The sequence below is a fragment of the Suricata suricatta genome, chromosome 12 (genome assembly GCF_006229205.1).
Source record: "Suricata suricatta isolate VVHF042 chromosome 12, meerkat_22Aug2017_6uvM2_HiC, whole genome shotgun sequence".
In the NCBI taxonomy this organism is placed as follows: Eukaryota; Metazoa; Chordata; class Mammalia; order Carnivora; family Herpestidae; genus Suricata; species Suricata suricatta.
This window is the reverse complement of record NC_043711.1, coordinates 5,786,206-5,804,656: the sequence shown is the minus strand read 5'-3', so window position 1 is coordinate 5,804,656 and position 18,451 is coordinate 5,786,206. Positions and strand designations below refer to the sequence as shown.

At 55.1% G+C, this 18,451-nt stretch overlaps 1 protein-coding gene across 1 annotated transcript in view; it reads left to right on the top strand.

The window, feature by feature from the left end:
- The window catches only part of ARHGEF18 (Rho/Rac guanine nucleotide exchange factor 18), a 58,520-nt gene that overhangs the window by 24,437 nt on the left and 15,632 nt on the right, over window positions 1–18,451 (top strand). The window contains exons 10-12 of the mRNA XM_029916522.1: window positions 16,164–16,302; window positions 17,517–17,629; window positions 17,767–18,074. Coding sequence (XP_029772382.1) covers window positions 16,164–16,302; window positions 17,517–17,629; window positions 17,767–18,074 — 560 coding nt within the window. The remainder of the gene's footprint in view (window positions 1–16,163; window positions 16,303–17,516; window positions 17,630–17,766; window positions 18,075–18,451) is intronic.

Below are 18,451 nucleotides of genomic sequence, written 5' to 3'. Positions count from 1 at the left end.
CCCCCCCCCCCCCCCCCCCCCCCCCCCCCCCCCCCCCCCCCCCCCCCCCCCCCCCCCCCCCCCCCCCCCCCCCCCCCCCGCCCTGGGCACACAGACTGCTGATTGGTTCCATCCCTCTGCCTCCACTGGTCGCTCACCATTCTCTCTAGGAACGCACATCTCATGGTGCATGGCTTTCACTTCCCCATCAGGAAGTCACAGGGCCCTCGAGTGACATGGGAAACACCACACACCCTCATGCCCCCTGCCTACCCGCCCTGCACAGACCCCCACCACCCTCCCCTGCAGTGGTCTTCCTCTTTCCTTCTTTTCCCCTAACAACCTCCTACTCATCCTTCAAAACCCTGTGCAGATGACCCCATAACGTTCGTCCACCACCCCTACCAGGAAGAATGACTCATCTTCCTCCCTGGGACACTCCCAGCTCCCAGTACTAGAAATCCCATAACTATTTGCTGACATGTCACCTTGATCACCTGGGCTCCTGGGGCTGGGGATCTGTCCACTCGGACACCATTATTCCCATGGAAAGTGTGTTTTATGCTTTCTAAACAGACTTGCAGGGTTTTTAGTGTTATTATTTGGTGGGACGCCTAGCCCTTCCATAAGCCGTGGCCGCCTGGACAGTGCAGGGCTCTGTGGGAGGAGCTAAGCCCCAGTTTCCCCAGTGTGTTAAGATTCCGTGTATCCTGCTATGAGCCAGTCCCACGGTCTTGTCTGTGTTCAGGAAAATGTTGTCAGTCTTTCTTTAATTAGGTCCTTGGATGTTAGGGGCAGGCACGAGGAAGCCACCAGTCGGCCCCCCTTGCCAACTACACTCTTTAGATTGATTTCCTCGCCGAATCCTCCCCAGAGCCCTGTGAGGTAGGCGCCGATCACCTGTTCTGCACAGACGATTGAACAACCTCAAGGGCACTGAGTAATTAGCTAAGATCGCGGCGCTGGCAAGAGCAGGTGACGGCGTCCAGGTTCAAACCCCCATCCTTCCTGGCCCTGGAACCCGAGTTCTGGAAGAGAACAATCATGTACCAGGATGTCCCCGGTTCTGCAAGCCCACACTCGGGGGAGGAACCTGAAGTCGGGGATCTTACGTAACCTAATAGAAGCGGGCGTCAGAAATTGTCACCATCTGCTTTGAGCTCTTTCTCAAACTCGCATTTTGAAATAAATTTAGATTTACGGAAGAGTTTTAAAGAGATTGTGCCGAGAGTTCCTACACACTGCCCGCACCCAGCTTCCTGCCGGTGCTGACCTTCATTATGATCAAAATCACGTGAGCATCGCAGCAAATTTGGAAGCTAGAGAAACGACGGAAACACCCATGACCCCACACAACTACAGTGAGTCATCCTTCCGTCTGGTCGCCTTCCAGGATTTTCCGTCTCCGTCCATAAGGCCCTGAAAGCTTGCCCTGGGCGGTGCGGTCCTTTGGAAAGGCAGTTTGGTGATTCCGATCTAACATCGTAAAACATATCTAACCTTTGCCTCTTTGAGACTCGGGTCCAAAATTGGGATGAGTCTGCCCACAGCCACGTGGGAAAGTCGAACTTAGGAAAACCGGAGCAACGTGAGAAAGCGACACACGTGCTGTGTCGCCGCGGGTAATGAACTTGAACGCCTGCACAGGTGCAGACCAGGGTGCAGACACTTGTGCGTCATGGAGAGAGTATTGATTCCTTTCCGTTTTAATTTCTCCTTTTTTTTTTTAAACATTCGAGTTCACTCCTGTCGTGCTCATTAAGAGGGATCACCTTCAGGTAACAGTGACATACGCGACATTTTTCTCGGGTGCCCTTATCAGTGTTTCGTGAGGACTGTTTCTCATCAGGCAGGAATCTGCAGGTGAAGCGTTCCTACGTAGGACGGCATTCTGTGCCTCAGGCCCTTAGCATGCAGCCGGCTGGATTCATGCCCGAGAAGGTTCTCCTTTATTTACTTTTTTCCCTTCCCCTAAGGCAACTCACCGATAGCAGTTTGCCTTAGTTCTTATCTTTCTTAAACAAGAACCATTAAAAAATTTTTCTTTAACATTAATTTTTTTTTGACAGACAGAGAGAGACAGATCACGAGCAGGGGAGGGACAGAGAGAGAGGGAGACACAGAATCTGAAACAGGCTCCAGGCTCTGAGCTGTCAGCACAGAGCCCGACGTGGGGTTCGAACCCATGAACCGTGAGGTCTTGACCTGAGCCGAAGTCAGACGCTCAACTGACTGACCCACCAGGCGCCCCAAACAAGAACCATTTAGAGTAATGCCATCTTAGTATTAGACGTTACTTTGCAGAAATGCCTTATTTATCAACAGAATAAATAAGCTGGTGGTCCCCCTCCTCCAAAGGAAAAAACCTTTGAAATTAAGGTTTGTTAAGAATGGTAAGAATTCACCGCCGGCGGTATAGAGGCACTTCACGGACCTCCGGCTGTTTGGATCCTAAAACCCAGCTCTCTGCCTGCCTTTCCCATCTCAGCCTCATTTTCCCTCTTACGCAAAATCAGAGTGGTGCGTTCCTGCACCTGTCGCAGAAAAGATGCCAGGCTGAGGGAGCGTTAGAACAGAACGGGCCACTTCTGCCGGGGTAGAGGCCTGGCGTTCGTTTTTCCGGTGAGCGGCAGACCAGGAGGCGTCCCTGAGTCTTGGACACTCCAGGAGGACAGGCAGCTTATACGTGTGGGGCTTCTTTGCATGGACCCCGAGGTTTTCTTTAGTGTGCTGGCAAAGCACTTTGATCGTGGGTCACCTAGCGGCGTTGGAAGGCTCGGAAACGCCTCCTGTGTCTCAGGAACGCAACTCGGAGAATTCCGGGGCTGGAGGAGGCTGCGGGAGATCGATCGGCTCCTGCTCTTGGGGGAGTAGGGATGAGAAGCCCCGCCGCCCCGTCCCCTCGTTTTTCCCTTGACAAGCTGGCAGCCACGAGGCCTGAGACCCCGTAACTGCCTTCCTGCAGACACGTGGCACAAGAACCCGGCAGGAGAGCCCACGTGCTGGGGTCAGGGACAGGATGGGGACACTCTGGGCGCCAGGGCAGGAGGAGGGGGGCTGTCCCTGTGGAGTCAGCCAGGGGAGCAAGAGCCCCACAGAAACTCAAGGACAAGAGTGGGCAGGGAAGGGTCCCCTGCAGAGTGTGGGGGGCCGAGGCTGGTGCCGTCGGGGCGGGAGCCTGATCTGCTGACGGCATATCTGAGGGTGAAGAAGCATGTGACGTCCCGAGGTACAGGGGTCCGTTAAGTCGTGAGCCGTGGGGACCGACGGTGGCTCCGTTCCTGACTGTGTCCTTCCCACACCTTCTAGCAGAATCCAGCGGCCACACAGCCTGTCGTGTGGAGCTTTTTAAACCCCCCAGAGGTGATATCCCTGAAGGCAGCAGTTTGCCCTCAAGTGAGACAGTAGCCCTCACCCTCGGGTGCCGTCCCCCTGCCTTTCCTCTGTCCACCACTGCCCTCCCCATGAGGTCTGTGGACCCGTGCTGGGAGCGGCCTGTCCCAACACATAGATCAAAGCAGTGCTGGCATCCAGAGATGAGTGACACCTGACCATTGTCCTCCAAGAGGCCAAGGTTCAACAAGGCATGAGGCAGTGTGATAAAAGCCATAACCAGGAGTGTGCACAGGGGTAGAAGGAGGGCACAGGAGGGCCTAGGCTGTCGGGGGAGTTGCACGACAGGGGGTTGACCCAGGGGGACTCTAGCTGGGCCCCAAAGCTGGCCATGCAAAGGGGTGCCTGGGCCAAGCCACCTAGGGGGCCCCGTGTCAGCATGCAGACGTGCAGGACCAGGCCATTGGGTTCGAGCCAAAGCCGTGGGGATGCTAACCAGTATGTGGTGAGACACACGGGCAGCGGGGCAGATGGGAAGGGCGTGGACAGCCGGCCACCCAGGGAGGCTGCAGCTCGGGCTTTCTGATCAGGGACCAGGCATGAGGCCCGTTATGTAGACAGAAGGCAGGGCCAGTGACCCATTGGACTTGGGGGAGCAGGAGAAGGCTGTACTGCAGAGCTCCCTCCCCCCTCCCCCGCCCCAGTCAGGAGCTGGTGCATGGAGGGAAGGTCCTATGAAGATGACGAAGGCTCCAGAAGAGCACGGGCAGGGGCCTCAGGACGTGGAGAGAACCATACGCCCATACGCGCAGAGGCGGGGGCCTCTCCTGGGAAGTGAGTGTTTAGGCCAAGTTCCCTGGCCGGGGGAGCCCTGTGCACCAGGAGTGCTCAGGAGAAATCCGTGGACGCAGGCTGAAAGATCTGCAGATCAGACCCTCAGCCCCACGTGTAGCCCCAACCCAGCGCTCCCCAGTGCTCGGCCAGACAGACACCGGCCTGCAATCAGGAGGCTTCCGGCCGGTGGGGAGCACTGACTGTGCGGTGCCGCGGGCAATGAGCCCCAGGAAACGGGGGACAAGGGACCCGGCTACTCCTGCGAATTTAGCCCAAGAACGTATCCAGTGCGGATGAAGTATTTTGAGCATCCGTCCATCTGTCCGTTTCAGTTACTGACGCGGTGAAACGTTGGCAGCGCCCCAGGACCGTGCCGTTGGAGGGAGAGTCCTGTTCAGTGAGCAGCTTCACAGCCCTGGCGGAGGTTTCTGTGAGAAAGACGTTGTAAGTGGCGCCTGAAGGGTGCCTTGCGGCCTGGCCAGATGTCTGTGGCGTCGCCTGAAGCGGGAGGGCAAGGTGCCACACCGTGGACTCACCCACGCGCTAGCTGGAACCGTGTCAGTTGCCGTCGGATGTAAGCGTTGATTATTAGCAACGGTCCCACATGAGTGGAACCAACAGAAGTAAGAATAGGACGGAGTGTGTCCCGACGGGAGTAGCGGTTTTCTCCGGTTTGTGAAATGCTGGCGGCTGCTCTTTCGTTGTTACTGAAAACCAGAGACTCCTCCCCTGCAAGAGGCGCACCCCTCGTACCACCAGCCTCACGGGAAAGCTTGCTCCACGCCCGCCAGGAGGCCAGCGCTTCCCAGGACCGTCCTCGGGTCCTCGTCTCTGGCCAGTGTCCCCATTCTGCCTCTCTTCCTGCCAGGTCGTAGCTGGGACCCCCTGGTCGTTCCATCAGCCTCCGGGCCGCCGCTCGGCTCCTGGCCCACCTGCGTCTGGCCCCCCGTGGCACTTGTCCGAGTACAGCGCACGGCTGCCATCCCGGCACAAGGAACCAGCCATGCCCTGAGCTGGGCCCGGGCTGGGGTGAACCCCAGGGCAGGCGAGGCTGGCCAGCGGTTCGGCCCCCGAGACTCTTGTCATCCCCCTGATGTCGACGGGGCCTAAGGTGACCCAGCCCCGTGAGCACCGCACCGCCGACTTACGGGGCCCCACCCCACCGTCTGCCGAGTCTCCTGACTCGGTTTCTAGCCGATCCAGGTAGTTTTGTGTTACCTCACCTCCCTGCCTTTGTTTCCACATAATTCATTTGAAGCAACTGGTCTACTCCCGGGGACCGCGACGAGCAGGCCACCTGTGTTCTCAGGCAAGACTGAGGACGGGGCCATTTGGCATTGGGCTAGAGAGCCTCTTTCTACCAGACATGGGGCCGGTACGCAGCTTGGGTGTGCGTGCCCCGAAGTTCAAAGTCGTCCAACCTGTACTCCTCCAGTTCTTCTCCCTCAGGTTTGCAGGGGTGTCCTGTGGGATTCGGCCAGCGCCTTGCTGGGACCCCCAGAGCGGTGTCTGCCCCGTCTCCCCTCCGCGCCCAGTGCCTCCCAGCACAGGCACCCACTCACTGTCTCGGCTGTAGACACCGCTGTGTCTGCTCCACACTTGGGCTGTGAAGCTCAGCTCTGCGTTTCGTCTTTTTTTTTTTTCTTTTTTTGGCCACAAGTTAACATTGAGTTGGTTTTTTTTTTTTAATGTTTATTTATTTTTGAGACAGGCAGAGTATAAGCAGGGGAGGCGCAGAGAGAGAGGGAGACACAGAATCTGAAGCAGGCTCCAGGCTCTGAGCTAGCTGTCAGCACAGAGCCTGACGTGGGGGCTCAAACCCACGAACTGTGAGATCATGACCTGACTCGAAATCGGATTCTTAACCGACTGAGCCACCCAGGCGCCCCAACATTGAGTTTTTAAGATTAATTTCTTATTTTGCAAACCACGGGCACTTTGCCCCGCTGCCACCTTTGTCACTTCTGTCCTGCCCGGCTCCCCGAGTCGCCGCACACAGGCTCGCCACGGACTGTCGTCATGGCCGAGGTGAACTTCAATCTGGCGGCTTTAATTCGTGCAGCATTGTGTTGAGCGGCTGCCGGGGGCCAAGCACCGAGAAGCCAAATTAGCTACACGTCCCGCTCTCCGTCCTGTACCTTCCTCCTGACCTTCTAAGCACGTATCTCTGACACTTCCCGATGAACGGTGGGGAGCTTAAATAACCGGAGCGCGTTTCTCACAGTTCTGTGGCTGGCGGTTCAGGGTCAAGGTGCCAAGTTTGGTTTCTGGTGAGTGTTCTCTGTGCCGGCACGCGGGGAGGGAGGAAGGAGGCATCTCGCTCCCGGTCTCTGCTGTGAGGACGCCGATGCTCTCAGATCAGGGCCTCGCCTTTCTGCCCCCATCTAACCGTAATTACTTTCTTGGAGACCCCCGTCTCCAGACAGAGCCACGCTGGGGGTGAGGGCTCCGACATACAGATTTTGGGGGACGCAAACACCAACATGCAGCCCATAACACGGATGAGCCTTGAAAACGCCCTGCTAAGCGAAGTAAGCCAGGCACAGAAAGACGAACACTGTGTGATTCCACTTACGTCAGGTCGGATAGACTCGTGCAGAGAAGGGAGGAGGTTGGTGGGTGCCCGGGCTACCGCGGGGGGAGGGGAGTTCTTGTTCGCTGGGTACAAAGCCTGTGTTGGGGACGATGAACAAGTCTTGGGTAGAGACCGTGGGGTTTACACATATTGTGGATGTGTTTAATGCTGCTGGGCTGTACGCTGAGGATGGTCGAGAAGATAAATATTCTGTACGTGTTACCACAATACAAAATAATGATAAACACGTGAGAGAAAGAAAGAGGGAGAGCCGGCAGTACCCAGCCCCCTCGGCTCCAGGAGAGACCCCCAGCTCGGCAAAGGGCGGCGCTGTTTGGAGAGGCCAGGTGGGCCCAGGGGTCCCTCGGCCTCAGGTGTCTTGCAGCAGCAGGAGGGGAAAGAGGGTGACAGCCCGGACCACGGTCCTTGGTTTCCAGCCTCCTGAGCCGAGCCCAGGGCCAGGTGCTAACTCTCGACCAGGGTCACTCCTTGAATCCCCGCATTTGCCCGCCATCGCCGCACAAAGACCCAGGTCTTGGCGCGCCCAGCTCTCCGGGGGGTGCCCCATGACCGCTCACTTTATCTTGTCCTGCTTTCTCACTGACCCATCACAGTCAAGTCTGCCTCCCCCGATTGAGGGGATTTGCTGCGGGGCCCTCAAGCACTTTCCCTTTTCCGCCGCTGTTACCTTCTCCCAAATGTTTCCAAGCCGACTTTCTCATCCAGAGCTATTCCCAGGCCCTCCCACTTGGCCGCAGAGCTGCCTTCTGAGGCGTGGGTGGCATGGGGTCCCGCGCCTTCTCTGTAACCCCTTTCTGGGAGGCCGAGCCCTTTGCCCTCCAAGTGAAGAGAGGGGAGGAGACAGGTGCTTGTTTCTGCTGAGGCATCTGGGGGCAGTAGGGTTTCTGTGTGTGTTAATTGATTCTGATGTTTATTTTTGAGAGACAGAGTGTGAGCAGAGGAGGGGCAGAGAGAGGGAGACGCAGAACCCGAAGCAGGTGCCAGGCTCTGAGCTGTCAGCACAGAGCCCGACGCGGGGCTTGAACTCAGGAAACCTGAGATCATGACCTGCGCTGAAGTTGGGTGCTTTATTGACTGAGCCACCCGGGTGCCCCAAGAGTTCTATATTTAAATGTGTTCTTAGGAAACATGGTTTTATTCATTGTTGGGCACTTCAGGCTGCTGAACTGTGTCCCCCCGCTCCCCAAATTCCCATGTTGAAGCCCTGGCCCCCAAAGTGATGGCGTTTATGGTGGAGCCTTTGGGAGGTAATTAGGTTTAGATCAGGTCATGAGGGCAGGGCCCCCATGAGGAGGCGAAGTCCTTGTAGGAGGAGGCTGGAGAGCTTGCTCACTCTCTCCCCACCCCTGCCGGCCCCCTGGGGAGAGAGAGCCCTCCCCCAGGACCTCTCTTGTGGCTCACAATGCAGCACGCCTTTTCATGCGTTTTTTTACCATCTATATATTTTCTTTGATGAAAAACATCGTCGTCTTCTGCTGGTTTTCTAAATGGGTTGTTTGTGTTTCTACCATGGAGTTTTGAAAGCTCAGTGTGTATCCTACGCGCTAATGTTGTGTCAGATGGGCGGCTTGTGGGTAGCTTCTCCCGTTCACTAGCTTAACAAGCCAAAGTTTCCTGTTAGGATGGGGTCAATTTAGAGATGTTTGTGTGTGTGGATCAGACTTTTGGTGACTTATCAAAGAACTCTTCATGAGCCAAGCCCTACTTCCTGAAGACTATCCCTTGTTACCAGTGACACGCTTCATGGTGTTACATTCTCCATTTCGGTCTGGTCCACTTGGCGTTCCTGTTTGTAAACGTTCAGGTCAGGGTTCACTTTTAGTCCCTAGACACACAGGCATTGTTGTCCTTTCCATTTTTAACTTCCTGAATGACCCACAGAGTAACACAGACCATTTTGCAGTATCATAACCCACGTGTCCTGTATGGTATTCATACTAAAAGAATACGTTTGATATTCACATTATTATTTTGCTGTAAGGCTGGGATGTTTTGAACGTCGATCTTAGGATCACTTGCTTTTTTTTTGAGAGAGAGAGAGAGAGAGAGAGAGAGAGAGAGAATGAGCAGGGGCAAAGGGCAGAGAGGGAGGGAGAGAATCGAATCTTAAGCAGGCTCCACACTCAGCGAGGAGCCCAACGTGGGGCTGGATCCCACAGCCCTGGATCATGACCTGAGCCGAAATCAAGAGTCAGATGCTTAACCGACGGAGCCACCCAGGCGCCCCAGGATCACTCACTTAAACATTGTTTCTCAACTTACGAAACGATTTCAGTCCAGAAGCAATTAACTGTGGGAGGTGGCATCATGGATTATTTCTACTTTTATGCCTTTTTGTGACTTCTGAGTTTTCTACACACATAAGATAACCACAGTTTTTTTTAATAGTGTTTGCTGGGTTTCACGTAATGTGGGATTAGAGGGCTTGTGAGTTATTTTTATTGGGTAATATCAGGTTCAGGAAGAAGATTCTTTCTGGCTTACACTTACCTTCTAAGCCCCGATGGTTTTTTTCCCCTCCCCTTTGCCCCCTGAGGCACGGGGTTAAGGTTTTCTGTTGTGTTTTGCCTTTTTTTCTTCTATGGGTTTCTTCCTCTTTCTATGTCGCGCTTGTGTAACATCGAAATGAAGCAGGGCAGAGAAATCAATGCGTTGTCTCGGCATCGATTTAGTCAATTCTCAGGTGGCCGAAGAGCCAGGAGCTGTGAACTGAAAACTTCATTTTGCCTCAGATCGTCTTAATTGTCTCTCGAACACTCGCCCCGAGTCGAGTGCTTGCTAGAACTCTCCAGAGACCGAAGCCAACCTCAGCCTGAGGGAGAAGTCTGCACGGAGACAAAGAACGGGGACAGGGACAGGGATGCAGGACCTCAGGAGAAATGAGCCAAGTGGCCGTCACTTCGAAGCCACGCCTTTTAAACCGTGCAACAGGGGAAGCCTGTTCCCACATAAAGACGGCGCTTGGCTGGTCCCTTTTTGTGACCTTTTGCAGAAAACTGGGGGGACTTCTGTGCCAGGGCACGTGTCCCTTCCAGAGCTGTTCCCAGCTGCCTTCCCGTTGAGCAGCTGGAGGAATCTGCCACTGAAGATACAGAATTCCTGCGAGGTGGGGACTCTTGATTCATGATCCCGGGGTGGTGGGATCAAGCCCTGCGTTGGGCTCCGCACTGTTAGCGGAGCCTGCTTGGGATTCCCTCTCTCTCCCTCTCTCTTTCTCTCTCTCTCTCTCTCTCTCTCTCTCTCTGCCCCTCCTCTTCTCACCCACTTTCTCTCAAAATAAACTTTTAAGAAAAGATTTTTTGTAGGGGTATCTGGGTGGCTCAGTCAGTTGAGCGTCCGACTTCGACTCAGGTCATGATCTCACGCTTCGTGGGTTCAAGCCCCACATTGCACTCTGTGCGGACAGCTCTGAGCCTGGAGCCTGCTTTGGATTCTGTGTCTCCCTCTCTCTGACCCTCCCCCATTCACACTCTGTCTCTGTCTCTCTCTCTCTTTCTCCAATATAAATAAACATTAAAAACATTTTTATTGGGGCGCCTGGGTGACTCAGTCAGTTAAGCGTGCGTCCGGCGTCAGCTCTGGTCATGATCTCACGGTTCGTGGGTTTGAGCCCCACATCGGGCTCTGTGCTGACAGCCCAGAGCCTGGAACCTGTTTCGGATTCTGTGTTTCCCTCTCTCTCTGACCCTCTCTTGCTCGCACTCTCTCTGTCTCTCAAAAATAAATAAAAAACATAAAAAAATATTTTAAAAAATGTTTATTAAAGAAAGGGTTTTGTTTCCTTTTTATTTATATTAAAGTTAGTTAACACTCAGGGTCCTCTTGGCTTCAGGAGCAGAGCCCAGTGACTCATCTCTTACATACGACACCCAGTGCTCATCACCCAGTGCTCATCCCAACTGGCGCCTCCTCCATGCCCGTCACCCACTTAACCCATCCCCCACCTCCTCTCCCGCGACCCTCAGTTCTCTGTATTTAAGTCTCTTATGGTTTGCCTCCCTCTCTGTTTGTATCTTATTTTTCCTTCTCTTCCTCTATGTTCATCTACTGAGTTTCTCAAATTCCCGGAACTAAAAAAAAAAGTTTTCAAGTTAAGAGATGGATACTGAATGTTTGGATGTCATGCAGTTGCACAGTTAATTGTCCACAGCATAGTGTGAACATAGCTTTTATGTGTGCGTCCGCTTTAGTGTGGTGGGTCTGGAACCGAACCCACGGTGTCTCTGAGGTGTCTGAGTACGGTCCTGACATCTGTCACACAAGCCTGGTCGTCTGATTTGCCCACCGAGACCACTCTTCAAGCCACCGAGACAGAAAGGTTTTAAAAAATAATCATCATAGGGCACCTAGGTGGCCGAGTCAGTTAAGTGTCCAACTCTCGATTTCAGCTCAGGTCATGATCTCGCGGGGCACGAGTTCCAGCCCCACATCAGTCTCTGCTGTCGGCCCAGAGCCTTGTTTGGATCCTCTGTCTCCCTCTCTCTCTTTGCCCCTCACATGCTCACTCCCTGTCTCTCTCTCTCTCTCTCTCTCTCTCTCTCTCTCTCTCTCTCTCTCTCTCAAAAATAAATAAACGTTTAAAAACAATCATCATGACTGGGGCGCCTGGGTGGCTCAGTTGGTTGAGTGTCCAACTTCAGCTCAGGTCATGAGCTCACAGTTTGTGAGTTCAAGCCCCGCATGGGGCTCTGTGCTGACAGCTCGGAGCCTGGAGCCTGCTTTGGATTTTGTGTCTCCCTCTCTGTCTCTCTCTGTCTCTCTGCCTCTCTCTGTTCCTCCCCTGCTCACACTCTGTCTCTCTCTGTGTCTCAAAAATAAATGGCAAAAAACATTTTTTAAACACTCATCATGAGAACAGGCTGCAATCTGCGTTGCTGAGAACAGCATGTATTTTTTTCCTCTGGCCAATGAACTTTTCCTGTCTTCTCTGTCTGCCTCTCATTTTTGTCCCTGCCTCTTCCCCGGGTCCCCTCGCAGAAATGGCCCTGTGGTATAGTCCGCAGCGGGTGCTAGATCGATGGCCTCTCTCGGCGGGGGGCAGATGGTGCTAATTAGGCTCCGATGCCTCTGATGCCTCTTCCCCAGCCTTGTGCACGCAGGCCGTGTGCACATCCCGCCAGGCAGCCGGGAGCGCGCCCCGGCCCCAGTACTGCGCCACCGCTGTCTGGTTTAGGGAGACGTGCGGCAGGACAAACGCACACTCCTGTGTCTCCGAGCCAAGGGCACAGTGACTGACTCACACCGCGTGTTCTGCTCCCGCGGAAAGATGGCTGCCCCTCAGGGGCCTTGTTCGTTTCACAGCTGTACGGAGGGGCACCTGGGTGGGGCGTCGGCTGGGCACCCGACTCTGGGTTCTGGCTCAGGTCACCATCTCATGATGCGTGGGTTCGAGCCCCGCGTCGGGCTCTGTGCTGACAGCTCGGAGCCTGGAGCCTGCTTCCGATTCCGTGCCTCCCGCTCTCCCTGCCCCTCCCCCACTCTCCCTCTGTCTCTGTCTCTGAAAAGTGAATAAACATTACCAAAAAAACTTATATGTAACCCGCACATCCATACCTGTGGGGCATCCACAGTCACGTGCAGACGTGGAAAGTGAAAAATACACCCAACACTCGTCTCCAACCCGGTGACGCTCTGACGTTTTTCACAGTTTTGTGCTCTCCGTCGGTGATTTGGCTGTTTAAGACAGCACCCGGTGGGGCGCCTGGGTGGCTCAGGCCATGACCTCGCGGTCCATGAGTTCAAGCCCCCCCACTGGGCCCTGCCCTGGCAGTGCAGAACCTGCTTGGGATTCTCTCTCCCTCTCTGTCCCTCCCCGGCCTGCTCTCTCTCTCTCTCCCTCTCTCTCTCAAGTAAAAATAAACGGGCCTCGTGCTGGGGTGCCGTCAGGCGTCACTAAGCGCAGAAAAGCGGTGACTCGTCCTTCGGAGGAATTACACGCGTTAGAGGCGCACCCTGCGGCCGGGAGTTGTAGTCCTGTTGACCTGGAGTAGAGTGGTGATAAATCAACAGTGTGTATTAAGTGAGGTGTCTTTCAAGAGAAGCACACCTAAGGCAAGGTTGTGTGTCGATGGGCTGGTGACAGGGTGGGCAGAGGCCCCAGGGAGGCCCCCGGGAGCCTGGCCTCATACCTCTCCCGGGAGCGGTGATCCGGGTCGGCTGATCGGTGTTGGCCGCGGCCCTGTAGGACGTCCCTACCGGGAGCAGTGAGAGCCCGCCGCCACTTTCCCATCTCGAAATCACTGAAGGTTCACCGGAGGCTGCAAGACTAGTCCAGAGTCCCGGGTGCCCGTCACCAAGCATCCGCCGTGATGACGGTCTGACGTGACCCCAGTCTGTGGTCAAAGCCGGGACATCAGTGCGGGGTTGTCCACTGGGGCACAGGCCCTATTTGGGTTTTGCCAGTTGTGACCTACGCTCTTCAGTGGTGGAAAGAGAGTGAGCAGTCCTAGGAAATTGTATCTTTGTACACAGAGCGCCGAGTAACCCAGCCCCACAGTCAAGGCACAGAAATCGTCCACCCCAAAGAAACAGTGACTTCCTTCATAAAAAAAAAAAAAAAAGTAACCATAACACTGACCATTTTGACCATTTAAAACATAAGTTTTTAATGTTTATTTTTGAGAGAGACAGAGCGTGAGTGGGGAAGGAGCAGAGAGGGAGAGAGGGAGACACAGAATCCGAAGCAGTTTTATCCATGTTGTAGCAAGCATCAGGATTTCCTTCCTTCGAATGGCTGAAAATATTCCTTAAAACGATTTCTTGACCCATTTTGTGGGAGGCACTCCGCTCCGTTCTACTGGGGAAACCGCGATCAGAATAAATAAGTAAATCATATTGTATGTGAGAGAGGCCAGCTTACCGTTCTTTCAGCTGAAATTCTGTCCCTTGGACCCCTTTGAGTACCTGGTGTCCCTAATCGTGACCCTTAGCCGTGAATACCTCAAAGTATCTTCTCAGTTATCAAGGAAGCTTTAAGTTACTGTAGACTTAGTGTGCCCATCATTTATTAAGATTCTTGGGAACTAGTGATGCTCAGAAGATGTCTGCGGTGACTTTTTCTCCTGCAGACTGTTTGCTTAAAGCAGAATGTTGGGCGCCTGGGGGGCTCAGTCAGTCAAGCGTCCGACTTCGGCTCAGGTCATGATCCCACAGTTCACAAGTTCGAGCCCCGCATCGGGCTCTGTACTGACAGCTCAGAGCCTGGAGCCTGCTTCGGATTCTGTCTGTCTGTCTCTCTCTCTCTCTTTCTGTCTTTGTCTCAGAAATAAACATTTAAAAAATTTTTTTAGGCAGAATGTATCTCCCTTCCGGCAAGATGTCAGGTCACAGGAACAATCAAAGGACGCATTTCAGGGTTGGTCCCGTATTTGTACATCTGAGTCATAATTGCCTAGGTGGAATGTCAAGTGGTGTCGGAATAGCAGGAAATGCCTGCCCTGGACCACGGGGGCCTCGATTTATGACTTTCACCCTTGTGAATGGGTGTCCGGATGTGACAGCCTTGCCACCTTTGTCCTTACAATAATAGCCACTCTTAGCCCCTCAGGATCATAACAGCAGGACGTGTGAGGTCACTGACCAGATGTCACCCCCACCGAGCGCAGCCGTGGTAGAGAATGAGTGGCTTCGGACGTGTGTTCCACGTGGAACACGGCCTCACTCTGCTTAGTGCTGAGGTCCCCGCTGATGAGCTCGGTCCTACTCCTGGACCAGAAGTTTCTCTCTGACATGTACCCACCTGCATGCTTCCAAGCAGCCTGAGTTTCCACCTAAGTTAGAACTTTCAGAAGCAGAATCCACTGTGCACGAGAGCTCTTCAGTACATTGTCCTTTAGGGCTGGTCCCTTAGCCACCCCAAGGACCATGGTCTGCTTGCGGCAGAGATCCACGGCCCCACTACTTCCCCCGCGTGACAAACAACAAAACTTGGGGGTGAGGGGGCGGGCACCTGGGGGGTTCAGTCGGTTAAGCGTCCAACTCCCAGTTTCGACTCAGGTCATGATCTCACGGTTCATGAGTTTGAGCCCCACATCGGGCTCCATGCTGACAGTGCGGAGCCTGCTTGGGATTCTCTCTCTCCCTCTCTCTCTCTCTCTCTCTCTCTCTCTCTCTGCCCCTCTCCTGCTCACTCTTCTCTGTCTCTCAAAAATAAATAAAATAAACTTCAAAAATTATGCTTGGGTACCCTGGAGACTCAGGAACCAGGTCAGAAAGGCTAGCAGACAGATTTTTTCCTTTTTTTTTAATGTGTGTGTTTGTTTTGAGAGAGTGTGTGTGCAAGCTGGGGAGGGGCAGAGAGAGAGGCTGGCAGGATTCAAAGTGAGCTCTGTGCCGACAGCAGAAAGCCGGACTCGGGGCTCGAACTCACAAACTGAGATCATGACCTGAGCCGAAGTCAGATATTCAATGGACTGGACCCCCCAGTCGCCCCCAGATTTCATCTTAACGTTGCTTTTTGTCACCTGGCGCAGAGCGTTCCATGTGGCCTTTCCCCTGAGAACGAACAAGCCAAGCAGCCCGTCTCCCCGCAGCCTGGCTTGTCGGGTAGGAGCGGGCGAGTCTGGCCGTCAGTGGGAAAGGCGACCCGAGAACACACACGTCCTCTCTTCCCGGTTCCTTAACGAGCAGATGAGTGTGAAGAGCCCCTTGGAGTCCCTGTCGTGTGTTAGGTTGGTTTGCAATCCTTGCGGAAAATAGGGTCGGCACCTTGCGTGAGCCTGGTGCTCAGGCTGCACCCGAGCGCTTGTGGTCAGGGGCGCGCGTGTGGCCGCACGGCGTGCCCTGCGGTGCCCGGGTCTCCGGGTCATCCTGACATCCATCTCGGGTTAATTGCAGCCGTGCGTGTGATGTCGGCACGAGCTGCACGCAGCCAGGAGCCGTTGGTGGTCTTAGGTTATTTACAGTGAATATAAACTACTCTCCGCCTTTCACCCCCCGCCAAGGGGGAAGGGGTGTCGGGATTTTTTTATTGTCATTTTACCAAAGGAGAAGATACTGTGCGATTTCCGCACTAACCGGCCACAGTGGGGACCCATTTCCTGCCCTCCAGTCCCGCTGTCTCAGCCAATACAGTAGGAGAAGGCGCTTCACGTTTCTAGAAGGATCACACGGAGGTATAAAAACAGCACAGCCTGGCCTCGCGCCGCGCCGGGTCCTGGAGCCCGGACCGTGACCATGGGGAACGCGCCTTCCAAGAGCAGCGACAGGGGTGGCGCGCCCCACGGCCGCCCCGAGCTGTCTTTCTACAGCTCTTTTCCTAGGAAATGGAGCGAGAACGTCTTTCTGGATAACGAGCTGCTGACCTCCAAGATCCTGTCTGTGCTGCGGCCGCAGCCTGAGCGCGGCTTCCGCGCGGGGACGGGCCAGCTCCGCTACCCCGCCCGCTTCCTCAGCACCAACTCCGTGTTTGCCTCTGTCGCAGCGTCCCTGAAGGAGCACCCGAGGGCCACCCTCTTGTCGGATGGCAGCCCCGGCCTGTCCAGGAATGTCGGCATGACGGTCTCACAGAAGGGGGGGCCACAGCCAGCACCCAGCCCGGCGGGAACGGGGACGCCGCCAGGGTAAGTCGGGTCCCGCGTCTGCACCGGGAGCAGGTGCAGGTGCAGGATGGGGCATCCCGCGGGGACCCTGCAGGTGGCCTCTCGGGAAGGAGACCCTCGGGTCCGTGCGAATCTGATCGCAGGCCCCCTGCCCCTCGGTGAAATTCCTGTTAACACTCGCTGCAGAGATCCTGGGGGCGCTTGGCCGCTTGCAGCCGTTTGTTTCACACTCTGGAAGGGTCCTCAGATGGGGTTTCTGTCTGTGCTTGAGAGGACGCTAGCAGTCCCACCGAGGTGGCCACGGAGGTGGCGTCCCCGTATTTACGCCGTAACCCTGTCGTCTGTGGACTTCGAGGCGGTTCCAGATTTCTCCAATCAGCAGTGTTTGGGTAGAAAACCTGATGCTGACAGATGTCACCGTGTAGTCCTTGGACGGGCTGGCGGGGAAAGGACTGATTGTCTCTTTCCATCAAGAAAGGGTTGACTGTGAGTGTGGCCGTGTCCACCTAACCCTCGCTAGAAAGAATTCCAGGGGCTCCAGTGGGCTCCGGTGGCCACTAAAGGAAGCATACGATTTAACTCACGCTGAGAATGTCCTGATGTTGCGGGGACAGAGAAGCTCCTGATCTTTGCAGATGAACTGTGGGGCGCTTGGGTGACTCAGTGTCCGTTAAGAGTCCGGCTCTTGGTTTCGGCTCAGGTCATGATCTCACTATTCGTGGGTTCGAGCCTCATGTCAGGCTCTGCACAGACAGTGTAAAGTCTGGTTGGGATCCCCTCTCCCTTTCTCTCTGCCCCTCCCCTGCTCTTTCTCTCTCAATAAACTTAAAAAAACAAGGTAAAATCAATTCTTTAAGAAAAAGATCGGGGCGCCTGGGGGGCTCAGTCGGTTGAGCGTCCGGCTTCGGCTCAGGTCTGACCTCACGTTCGTGGGTTCGAGCCCCGCGTCAGGCTCTGTGCTGACAGCTAGCTCAGAGCCTGGAGCCTGCTTCCGATTCTGGGTCTCCCTCTCTCTCTGACCCTCCCCTTCTCGCGCTGTCTCTCTCTGTCTCTCAAAAATAAATTAAAAACATTAAAAAAAAATTAAAAAAAAAAAAGATCTGTGACAAAGTTTAAATTTATATAGAAATCTGGAAAGTTCTGAAATAGATTTGCCTTCACAGAAAGGGTATGTATGTGTATTTAAATTCCTTTTTTTTTTTTTTTGAAGAATGGTTTTTCTGATTTTTATTTAGACCAGTCACAGGAGAGATGGATGAAGCCGACTCCGTATTTTTAAAATTTAAGCAGGCAGCTGATGACTCTCTCTCGCTTACATCCTCGAACGCCGAGCCCATTTCCGTGGAAGGTACAGCCCTCTCGCTTCTTTCCCAGATGTCACGCGGGGACAGTGCCGGGGCCCCTATCAGTGTGTCCGTGGGACACAGGCCCGGGCGGCCAGCGAGGCTCCGGCCCCCGAGCAGTGGCCGCTTTCCCTTCCCTCAGACCCTTGCACGGCCTCGCTGAGGAGTGAGATCGAGTCGGACGCCCGCGATTTTGAGGCCGAGTCCTGGAGCCTCTCCGTGGACGCCGCGTTCGCCAAGAAGCAGAGGAGAGAGGTGGCCAAGAGGCAGGATGTGCTCTATGGTGAGAAGTCCCGCACCGTCACGCCGACCTTCCGCTTCCTTCTCTCCCGACTTTGTTTTGACGGGTTGCACCTGGGAGTCTGGGCTCCTCGGGGCCTCGGGCTCCCCCTGCTCCCCCCGGGCAGCCCTGCTTTCCCGGGCAGGGAAGAGGTGGCCAGGGAGGCCTCTGTGAGGACCCATCCCTGAGGACGAGCACGGCCGAGTGCCTGGTCCCGGGCTCATCCTGACCCTGCCAGGCAGGGGCCCTGACAGAGAAGACTGCCCGGGCCCAGCCCAGCCATCCCTGGTGACCACAGACAACCCCCCGAGGTGGGGGGGGGGGAGACCTGTGACGTAGCACTGTCCCCGGCTGGCCGTTGGAGAACCTGGCTCTCCCGAGACGGGAGGTCACAGGTCACTGTGGGAAGCCAGGCTTGCAGACAGGAGTCCGTCCCTGGGCCGGCCACCACGTCGGGTGCCCCACAGAGGTCCCTCCAGGCCTGGGGACCTCCTACCAGCAGGATGACGAAGGCCCAAGACGACTTGTTTCTGTGACTCTCCCTCCA